Raw genomic sequence first — 11,555 nt, forward strand, 5'->3', positions numbered from 1 at the left:
ACATTTTAGTATAAGATTATTCCTTTATTAATTATAAAAAACATGAATTATACATTTCCTAATATGAGGCAATTTTTGTTACTATGTTTTATTTCTCTCTCTGTGAGATATTGACATCTCTTCTGCCCCAACAGCCTCCTTTGATGGAGAAAATCATGCCATCCAGCTCCCTCCAGTAAATAGTGCATCATTTGCTCTTCGCTTTCTTGAGACTTTGTGTCACAGCCTGGAGTGTGATAACCTTTTGAGTAGCCAGCCTTTTAGCTCTTCTAAGGGTAATATTCATAGCCCTATAAAGCAAGATAAACCAGGTGAGACAAAAATAAAGATTTTTATGCTATGCTTCTATTTTATATTTTATACGTGAGGATCTTATATAGCAGAGTTTCTCTTTCTGTCCTCTTTTTAAAGTAAGCATTTTTGCCAAATGTATAATATATAGTTAGAAAGTAATTTCTTGATGTGTTAAATGGACTTGAGAATTAAAGCATAGGGTTATTTTGGCTTTTTTAAAATGATTATTCACAGAGTTACACATTTTCTATTATATTGAAATATGGCTTTAAAGGTATTAGCCTTATACATATTTTCTCTTACGTGTGGAAGCTTGATCTAAAATACAAACATGCATGCTAACATATACATGGCTCTCTGCATATACACAAAACTGACTAAAGGATGGTATATTTAGGGGAGGAGTCCAACGTGTAACTCCTCTGAACACCTAATGTACTGTTTATCAATTTTGACAGAGACACATAGGGGGAGCACATGAATGAAGGGAAGAAGGATGAACTAATACAGTCATTATAGTCAATGTACATTATGTAGAAAATGAGAGTACGGATTTTTAGGATAAAATATTCTGCTTAGGTGGCTCACACCTGTAATTCTACCTATTGAGGAGGCTGAGATCTGAGGATCACTTTCCTAGCCCAGGCAGGAAAATCTGTGAGACACTTCTCTCCAATTTAACAACCAGAAAACCAGAAGTGGCGCTATGGCTCAAAGTGGTAGAGTGCTAGCCTTGAGGGAAAATGGTCAGGCCCTCAGTTCAAGCCCCATGACCAACAAAACCACCTCAGGAACTTTTGTCAAATGCATTGTTTGCATATTTTAGCAATTGTCAATTTTAGGATATTTCAGTGAAGTAGAAAATATATAGAGAAAATTCATTGTTTACAAAGTAAGCACAGCTGTACAGTGAAATCTTGGTTGAAAAAATTAGCCATTACTATTACTCTAGAAAAACCCCTAATGTGTCAGTGCCACTTTCTATCTGCTATTCCCTAGGCTCCTTGTGAGGATAACTCCTGTCCTGACTTCTAGTATCATCTTTCTTTTGCCTGTTTATGAGCTTAGTACAAATGGAATCATCACAGTATTTCTTTGTGGCTAGCCCTCTTCACTTATGTTAAGATTTGTTATGTATTACGTATTAAGATTTGTTATGTATTAGAACATTTCATTTTCACTGTTGTATAATATTCTATTATGTAAATATGCCTTTATTATTGTTTGTATACATTTAGGTACTTTCTGTTTGGTGTGATTATGAATAGCATGATGGTGAACTTTCTAGTACATGTGTCTTGATGAAATATGTATGTCTTTGTATCATGTTTCTATCTAGGAGTAGAATTACTAAGTCCTAGGAAATGCATAGGTTCAGCATTAGTAGTTACCATTAAAGCAGTTTTTCTCAGTGGTTGCTTCAGTTTACTGTCCAGCTGACTGGTTTGCTACCAAGAATAGGTTCTCTGGTGACATTTTTTTATTGTGCAAAATTATAATCCTTGTCTACTGATGCCAGTAGTGTTTCTACTGGTTTATAGTGTTCTTTGCATATCTGTTTTTTTCAGTATATTGAATATTATGTATAAAATATCCATAGATGTTCTAGATTTCTATCTGTTTCTTTTCCCTTTTAGACAGAAAGATACAGGGGCTAATTCCAGTCAGAGACTCAGCTTGTTTGGGACTGAAGCTTGTTTGATGGTAGTTTATTGGTAGAGTGATTGGATAGCATATACAAGGCCCAAGCTTGGTTCTTGGCATTGTCAAAAAGAAAGAAAAATAAGGAAAAGGGAAAAAAATAATTCTATTTGGTTCTTCTCCAGGAAAACCTAGCAATTCTGTAGTTCCTAAGCCCTGAAAGACTATAGGACATTATGCCTTCATTTTTAGAAATTTGCAGCTCAGATTGTTAGCCTTCTTCTTCATTCACAAAATTGAGACAGGCATGGTGATATGTACCTATGATCTCAGTACTCAGGAGGCTGAGGCAGGAGGATCATGAGGTCAAGGACAATCTGAGCTATATAATGTGTTCAGGCCAACTCAAGCCACATAGTGGGACAGCGAGACTGTCTCAAAACAACAAAAAAGGGCTAGAGGTTGCACAGTACAGCATCTTCCTAGCAATGCAAAGCCCTGAGTTCAAACTCCAGAAGAACTTAGAAAGTAGGGGTGAGGATATGATTCAGGTGGTAGAGAGCTTTCCTAGCAAGCTCAAAGCTCTGAATTTAAACTTCATTACTACCAAAAAAAGTTCATGTTGAGTCATAAACTATTGAGTATTTGAGTTAGTCCTTTTCCTTGGGTGAGTCTTTATTTCCTGAGCTACAGAAGGGTTTTGGAGATTCCAGTACTTTTTAAGAGTTTTCAGCCTTACTCATTTTTGTATATAGTCCTAGAACCAGCAAAGGTCCCATAGGGGAAAACCCCTCAAGATTTTTATTTCCAATTTGTCACTCTACCTGTGTGGCTCAGCTAAATCTAATCTTTTCTTTTTTTGGTTGGTTGTAGGGCTTGAACTCAGGCTCTGGGCACTGTCCCTAAACCACTTTGGGCTCAAGGTTAACACTTTACTACTTGAGCCACAATGCCACTTCGATTTTTTTTTTTGTCAGTTATGGGGCTTGAACTCTGGGCCTGGGCACTGTCCCTCAGCTCTCCAGCCCAAAGCAAGCACTCTACCACTTGAGCCACAGTGCCACTTCCAGTTTTCTGGTGGCTTATTGGAAATGATAGTCTCACAGACTTTTCTACCAGGCTGGCTTTGAACAGATCTCAGCCTCCTGAGTAGCTAGGATTACAGGTATGAGCCACTGGCACCTGGCTTCCATTTTTTTTTTTGAGTGGTTAATTGGAGATAAAGAGTTTCATGGGGACTTTTCTGCCCTGTCTGACTTTGAACTGCAATCCTTAGATCTCAACCTCCTGAGCTGTTAGGATTACAGGCGTGAGCCACCAGTGCCCGGCTAAATCATTTCCTGATTTATTTTTGCCTCCACAGAACCCTCTGTTTGGGTCAAATCCTAATTTTAGCTCACTAACATGGATCAAGAATGTAATTCTTGGGAAAAAGTGATGGAAATACTTAAGTTTAGCCTAGAATAGTTCTTCCACTTCTGGAATTTAATTTTATTAATTTATTTAGAAGTACATTTGATTAATAAGTAAGCAGTAGACTCATTATAAGAGTAGCCTTAGACGGAATCACCTAGAAAATAGAGTATCTACTTTTCCATATCTCATATTAACTCCTCTTACTCTTGGGAGCAGTTTTTTCAGGTCTTCTTTTTTCTTTTTTCTTTTTTTTTTTTTTTTTGTCGGTTGTGGGGCTTGAATTTAGGGCCTGGGCGTTGTCCATGAGCCTCTTTGTGCTCAAGGCTAGCTAGCACTCTACCACTTGAGCCACAGCACCACTTCCCGTTTCTGAGTTTAATTGAAGATGAGAGTCTCACAGAGACTTTTCTGCCTGGGCTGGCTTTGAGTCACGATCTTCAGATCTCAGTCTCCTGAGTAGCTAGGATTACAGGCTTGAGCCAATGGCGCCCAGCTTGTCAGGTCTTTTTATAATGAGTTACTTCACTATCATCTTTCTTAGGTATTTAGAGAGATCAGATGAACCCAGAATAAATCAAGTGTAGGCATATTCCTCTTGGAAATACATTGAATTATTTTGGTAGAAATATGTAATAGGATGCTGTAAACACATGCTTATGAATAATTGAATTACTGCCATTGTTGATAAAGTTATAGTATGCAAACAGTTGAGAAACATTTCATACTGATACAAAAATGTTTGAATATAATAATATAGTAATTACCATATATAGAATATAGTAATTAGAACACATTTTTTCAAAACAGTGACTGAGGAACCAAGTGAAACTCAGAGAATGAAACGACCTCAGGAACCAATACATTTTGAAGCTGCCCCTCTTAAGCTGCCCAAATTAATGATACCTCCCTCTAAAGGTAAATAGCATCTACATGCTCCAGGATTGGGAAAGGAAGTTCTTTTGCTACCACTTATGAATGCTTTGAGATGATGTTCTTGGAGGTAAGGAAGTATATTTTCCCAAGTAAGTTTGGCAGTTAGGCTGTAACTTTTACAGCTCCAGTACTGCCCTCCCTTTAGCAGTACATACCATCATTTCTCCCAAGATAAAAAGAAATGTAATAACCTTTTTCCATTCAGCCTTACTTGCTAAAAACTGATAATGGAGTTTTATCCTTACTTTTCTTCAGTGAAACTGTTCATTGCTCCAGTAGTAAGCAAGTGTTAGGAACCAACCTTATGATCATGTTATAATAAGTAGTTTTGAAGAATTAAACTCCTAAGTACCAGTGCTTCTGTACCCCATTTGGTACTGGGGATTAGACTGAGTTTTGTGCATGCTAGGAAAGTGCTTCACCACTTGAACGATGCCCTTAGCCCAGAAAAAATGCTTTTATGAGATATTAACATCGTTGGTAACAAGACTGGCAAGAACTTTGAAATTAACATGAGAAATTCAGGTGATAACATGAATCGATTTGGGTTTCAAAACAGTATCCATTACTATATGATGAAGATGGGATGGTCAAGTGCTTTGTGCTAGAAATTTGTGGTTCAGGAGTTGGCGGCATGACTTATGTGGTATAGTGCCTGCCTGCCAAGCACGTCAAACCCCAGCCCAACAAAAAAACAGTAGTTCATAGTTGATTCCGTATAGCATGGATTAAGTAAATCATTTCTAGAAACGAGTTTTTTTTGCCTGTTTAATAGTATTTGAGCAATAGCTGTGTTGAAAATAGCCTCCTTTTATCTATTTCTCTATAGAAAAATTGTTGCTTGAAGGACCTGATATGCTTCGAGAGGAAAAAACTCTTGAAGATCCCAAGAATCTACCACTAAGTGTAGGAGATTGTTTGAGTTCTGTCTGTGAAGTTGTGTCAGCTACCTCAAGTTTACCTTCAGAGGAGAAGAAATCACCTACCAAGAGCAGTTACTTTGACTCTCCATTTCAAATACAGAGCAAAAGTGAAGGTATATTCAAATATAGTGATCATCAGGCAATGAATTTTTTTTTCTCGAAGTTTCTTCATTCAGTAGCATCTCCTGAGAATGTATTATATTGGAGAAAGTGCCAAAATTATGGAGGCCAAATTCTTCTATTCACAACACTGCCAGAGCTAAGCCATTATGGCTATTGAAATACTCATGGCATCACGTTATCTGTGGAGATTTGAATCATCAACTATATTTCTGATAGAGATTTCTCAGATTAGTGATTTTCTAGCAATTGCAATTTGTCATTTGTTTGAGTACTGTTAGATCTTTGAAACCACTAGTGACTCCAAAGCCTAGAAAGACATATTCTCTTTCCCTTTTTTGTTTTCTTGAGACCTTTCCTATCCATAGCCTGTATACCTCCTATGCCAGAACAGAGCTCTGGCATCCTGTTTGTGAAGCTGGATCTTTTTCCCATTCTCCAGATTCTCTGCCATTCACTGTCAGACACCGGTGCCCAGTAGCCTGGGTAAACAAAGCAGCATCTTGTTGCCATTTGGAAAAATCTGAAACAACCATCATGTTCAAAGATGATTATTCCTCTTGCCCTTTTAAAGGTTAAGTGTATAGAAAAGAGAGGGTAGAAATAAGTGGGCTTTTTTCTTTCTAGCATCTAAGCTAGATTGAGTAATGAATGAAGTAGAAACCAAGTAACTCTCTTCTTTTTATTATTGATGCTATCTCTGGACAACCTCACTGTGAGCATACTGTGACACATTTGTTATTGTCACTTCCGTCTATCTTATTCCTTTAAAGATTGTCTCTGATTTTAGTTATTCTATATGTGGTAGACCAGTAGTCTTTTTTTCAATTGTTGTTATAGAGTTGAAATACAGAGGGGTTATAGTTACATGAATCAGGTAATGAGAATGCGTACAATTTTTTAGTTTTAATATTTTCAAAAAAGTCTGAGCTTTTGAAGAAAAGCCTTAATAAAAAAATTCTAAAAGATTTTTTTTTTTTGGTCAGTCATGGTGCTTGAAATCTGAGCCAGGGTGCTGTTCCTGAACTCTTCAGCTCAAGGCAAGCTCTCTACCACTTGAGCCACAGCGCCACTTCTGGTTTTCTGGTGTTTATTGGAGATAAGAATCTCACAGACTTTCCTGCTGGGCTGGCAGATCTCCGCCTCCTGAGTAGCTAGGATTATAGGCATGAGCCACTGGTGCCCAGCTAAAAGATTATTTTTAATGTTGAATATCTTATTTCCAAATGTATGATTAATTTTATGTTAAAGTATCCTATATTTGAGTTTAAGAATTTTGCTTCTGATCTTCTTAGGAGTGGAAACTTAATAGTAACAACATTATTAGTAATTCACTTAGTGGTTATAGAATTTATCATCATCTTCATTACTGTATGACATTATACGCCAGTCATATAGTATTTTATATAGCCTCATTTATATAACATTCTAAGAATTCCATGAGATGAAGGTTGCTGATAAACATTTTTAGGTTAAAAAAAATCCCAGAAGTCATTTGGGTAAGGTTTCCAAACTAGAAATAAACTGGGCCAATCCTTGAATCCACTCTGGCTCCAAGGCCATACTCTTTTATATACATACATTATATACATACATACACACACATATATCAATAAGATATACAAGATGTTATGTCAAAAAACGAACTTTACAACTTTGGTGAGGTGGGGGGTGGTGGTGGTAGGGGGATGTGGGAGTGGGGGGGTGGAGAGGGGAAGGGATGGTATGGAGAAACAAAGGAGGAGCAACAATGCTTGATAAGAAATGTCCTCACTATCTTGCCCATGTAGTTGTAACCCCTCTGCACGGTATGTTCACAATTTAAACAAAAAGTTATTTCCAAAAAAAAAATTGTAAAGATACTGTACAGAAGGGTTACAGTACATGAGTAAGGTAATGAGTACATTTCCTATCAAACATTGTTACCCCTCCTTTCTTTCAAGGCCATACTCTTAACTACTGTGCTACTACATTTCTAGAGAACAAGGGAACATTTCATTTTGAAATTGTCTAGCAATGTCACTATTGTTATTTTCTTTAAGGTACTACAACTGTTATTTAAAACTGAGTTTTCTTCTGGTAACTAGTGATGCTCATACAACTTCCTGTTGTACTTTGCCCCATTATTTGAACGACAAAAATTTCTAACCGTTATCGCAGCTTTCTCTGATTTTTTTTTTCGGTCGTGGGGCTTGAATTCTGGGCCTGAGCGCTGTTCCTCAGCTCCTCAGCTCAAGGTGAGCTCTTTACCACTTGAGCCACAGCACCACTTCCAGTTTTCTGGTGGTTTATTGGAGATAAGAGTTTCACGGACTTTCCTGCCCGGGCTGGCTTTGAACCTGATCCTCAGATCTCAGCCTCCTGAGTAGCTAAGATTACAGGCATGAGCCACCAGTGCCCTGCTTCTCTGATTTTTTTTTTGAAGATACAGACCTACCTAAATTATTTTTCCATATAGACTAAAACAAGAAATACTTGTTTTATTTTTAATAAAGTCTTATTCAAGAAATCAGATCTTTTCATGTATTTTATCTGTAGTAATCTAAAAACTAGTTACATGTTAGTCAAAACATGAATATACCAGATTCTGCTGACAGAAACTACAAACACCACATAAATAAAAGGTAATATAGCCAGGCACCAGTGGGTTATACCTGAATTCCTAAGCTACTTTAGGAGGCTGACATCTGAGGACTGGGGCTTAAAGCTTGCATGGGTAGGAACGTCTGTAAAGCTCTTTTCTCCAATTAAGTAACAAAAATCCATAAGTGGAAGCCGGGCGCCAGTGGTTCACGCCTGTAATTCTAGCTACTCAGGAGGCTGAGATCTGAGGATCTCGGTTCAAAGCCAGGCCTGGCAGGAAAGTCTGTGAGACTCTTATCTCCAATAAACCACTAGAAAACCAGAAGTGGCACTGTGGCTCAAGCGGTAGAGCTCTCACCTTGAGCTGAAGAGCACAGGGACAGCACCTAAGCCCAGAGTTCAAGCCCCACGACCGACAAACAACAACAACAACAAAACAAAAACAAAAATAAAAACAATCCATAAGTGGAATTGTAGCTCAAGTGGTAGAGCACTAGCCTTGAGTCTAAAAGCTATGGGGGACTGCATAGGTAACTTAGAAATATGATTAATCTTCCTAATGTCTTTTTTGTTTGTACCAGTCCTGGGGCTTGACCTCAGGGCCTGGGCACTGTCCCTGAGCTTCTTTTAAGCTCAAGGCTAGTATTCTACCACTTGAGCCATAGCACCACTTGGGTGTTGAATTGAAAGAGATAACTGTTCTGTCTCCACTGCCAAAAGGGTTAGAACATTCATTAAAATAGAGTAATGGAGAAGGTTATTTGACCCTATATAATTTAATCTATGTAACATCATATGTTTTAGTTGAGTGAGGCCTGAGAGATCTTGTATTCCTGCATCTATTTTATTTATGATCTTAAGAGCTTTTTTTTTTGTCTGTCATAGGGCTTGAATTCTGGCCCTGGGTGCTATCCCTCAGCTCTTCAGCTTAAGTCAAGTGCTCTAACACTTGAGCCACAGCACCACTTCTAGTTTTATGGTGGTTTATTGGAGATAAGAGTTTCGCAGACTTTCCTGCTCAGGCTGACTTTGAACCATGATCCTCAGATCTCAGCCTCCTGAGTAGCTAGGATTACAGATGTGAGTCACTCGTGCCAGCCTGGTTCTTAAAAGCTTTTTAAGGTGCTTTCTGTTGTTTGGGGTAGATCAAATGGGATGTGATCATCATTTTTACCTGAGTTGATACAGTCCAGCAAAAATTTGTATGCCATTTTTTTCTCTGATAAGAGGGTAGGATATATTTTAGTATAAAGATTTTATTTCACAATAAGTTGTAATGTTGTAAAGAAAAGACATGAAATCCAGAGTTACACATAATAAAAATATTTATTTTATCTTCTTTGTTCTTTACCTATTCCACAAGTAAATACTCAAAATGCTCCTGAATGTTCATAGCCCAAATTATGGGAAAGAAAAGCTAAGTCACACACAAATAGAACAAACTTGTTTTAACTCTTCTTGGTTAGAGAAACAAACCTTTCTCATAAACTATAAAAATCCCTTAAATATCATCACATATTAACTTTAAGAGTTGAGCACCCTGAGTTTGTTAGAACAAAGAACTTTTAGAACAATTTAGTGAAGAACATAGATAAAACCTTGTGAAGTATGAGCCCCTAAATTGTTTCATGTTTCAGATATTTATTGATTAATAAACTTTCAATCAGAACATCTGTTGGAATTAAACTAAAATCGACATAAAATGAAATCCCCTTTCTGTAAAAGGAATTTGAGCTAATAAAAACTAAATATTAAAGTTACTTCTGATCTAGCTAATAAAAATATAACTTTAAAGTTTAGCTTAAAAATAAGAAAAATTTAAAAGTTCAGATTAATGTTTAAGCCATGAGATATAGTAATCTAAGGAGTAAATATAATGCTAAGAATATCCATATTGAATACATTGGAAAGATTTGGTAAAAGAAGTAATCAATCGCTTGTTTGCCCAACATGCTCAAGGCTCTGGATTCTATCCCCAGCAAACCCCACAAAAAATGATTCAGTTTAGGCAATTATAAACATGTAACTTTGGGAAAATTCCATATATTTAGTAAAATAAAACTAATTTAGATAGAAATTGAGAGTAGGAGAAGCTGGGCACTGGTGGCTCATGCCTGTAATCCAAGCTACTCAGGAGGCTGAGATCCGAGGTTCAAACCCAGTCTGGGCAAGAAAGTCCGTGAGACTCTTTATCTCCAATGAACACTGGAAGTGGCACTGTGGCTCAACTGATAGAGCTTTAGCCTTGAGCTAAAGAGCTGAGAGACAGTGCCCAAGCCCAGAGTTCAAGCCCTTGACTGACGAGAGAGAGAGAGAGAGAGAGAGAGAGAGAGAGAGAGAGAGAGAGAGAGAGAGAGAGAGAGAGAGAGAGAGAGAGAGAGAGAACTTCATTGCAACATTTGGAGTAGGAGATTGCTGAACCAAATTTAATCTAAGTAACAAATCTCTTTCTGTTCTTATCTGTGGCCCAAGAAGCCTTGTGTTGTTGCATCTATTTTCATGATCTTTAGAGCTTTCAGATGTCCTCTGAAGCTGCCGTTTTGGGAAAGTCCCATGAGGGTATTCTTAGATCGCCAATCATCTTTATTTAAGCTTTCACTAGATTTTACAGTTGGAGTCTTAAATCCTTTCTTGAGTACTTAAGGTTCCAGGAATGAGACCACTACTCACTCCCAACCTTAACATCTCTTCTATATATAATGATCAGGTTAAGTATGATTTGTTTTTTTTCCCCTCCTCATTGAAGATCCAAGTTATATAGCTGTACCTGACCCCAGTGTCCTGAAACAAGGCTTCTCTAAGGACCCTTCAACCTGGTCTGTGGATGAAGTGATACGGTTTATGAAACATACAGATCCTCACATATCAGGCCCCCTCGCCGACCTCTTCAGGCAACATGTAATGTATCTTTTGATCCAGTTTTCCTGCTGCCTTAATGCCTTTGAATGACCTGTCTTCAAGCCTTTCAGTTGGATACTGACTTGTGTGCTTAGTGAGGGAACCTTATCAACTGGTTTTTCCATTGTCAAGAAAGGTTATTTTGCCAAAGATCCTTAAATGGTAGGTTAAAATGGTCTACTCATTAAATGTATATCCAAGTGCCTGCAATACTAAACAGTGTCAAGTTCTCAAGAGATGTGTTTCAGTCTACCATTGTGAGGCTGCCAGCCCTTTCCTGTTTGCCCCTCCAATATCACCCCAACCTGTTTCTTGCTTGCCCTAGGATCAGTACTTGGAGGAGAAGACCTTGTTGGGCTACCCAGTGAATCTAGCTATTATGTAAGGTTAATTGTAACTTTATTTTAAAACAGAGATTCATAGCCGGGCGCTGGTGGCTCACGCCTGTAATCCTAGCTACTCAGGAGGCTGAGATCTGAGGATCGTGGTTCAAAGCCAGCCCGGGCAGGAAACTCTGTGAGACTCTTATCTCTAATGAATCCCCAGAAAACCAGAAGTGGAGCTGTGGCTCAAGTGGTAGAGCACTTGCCTTGAACTGAAGAGCTCAGGGACAGCGCCCAGGCCCACCAGAGATCAAACCCCACGACCAACCAAAACAAACAAACAAACGAACAAACAAAAAACCAGGGAATCAAGATTCCAGTAACATAAATTGATTTATAAAAGTAATAGAACTTTAAGAGGATG

The 11,555-nt window shown here is 38.0% G+C and overlaps 1 protein-coding gene across 3 annotated transcripts in view; it reads left to right on the plus strand.

Moving 5' to 3' along the window:
• The window catches only part of Scml2 (Scm polycomb group protein like 2), a 52,183-nt gene that overhangs the window by 38,533 nt on the left and 2,095 nt on the right, over window positions 1-11,555 (plus strand). For 2 of the 3 annotated variants that reach the window (XM_070040790.1, XM_070040791.1), the window contains exons 12-15: window positions 135-311; window positions 4,159-4,266; window positions 5,114-5,320; window positions 10,657-10,808. In XM_070040790.1, coding sequence (XP_069896891.1) covers window positions 135-311; window positions 4,159-4,266; window positions 5,114-5,320; window positions 10,657-10,808 — 644 coding nt within the window. The remainder of the gene's footprint in view (window positions 1-134; window positions 312-4,158; window positions 4,267-5,113; window positions 5,321-10,656; window positions 10,809-11,555) is intronic. The other variant, XM_070040792.1, reaches the window with a different exon arrangement.

The sequence above is a fragment of the Dipodomys merriami genome, unplaced genomic scaffold (assembly GCF_024711535.1).
Source record: "Dipodomys merriami isolate MVZ:Mamm:240054 unplaced genomic scaffold, mDipMer1.0.p SCAF_3, whole genome shotgun sequence".
Classification (NCBI taxonomy): Eukaryota; Metazoa; Chordata; class Mammalia; order Rodentia; family Heteromyidae; genus Dipodomys; species Dipodomys merriami.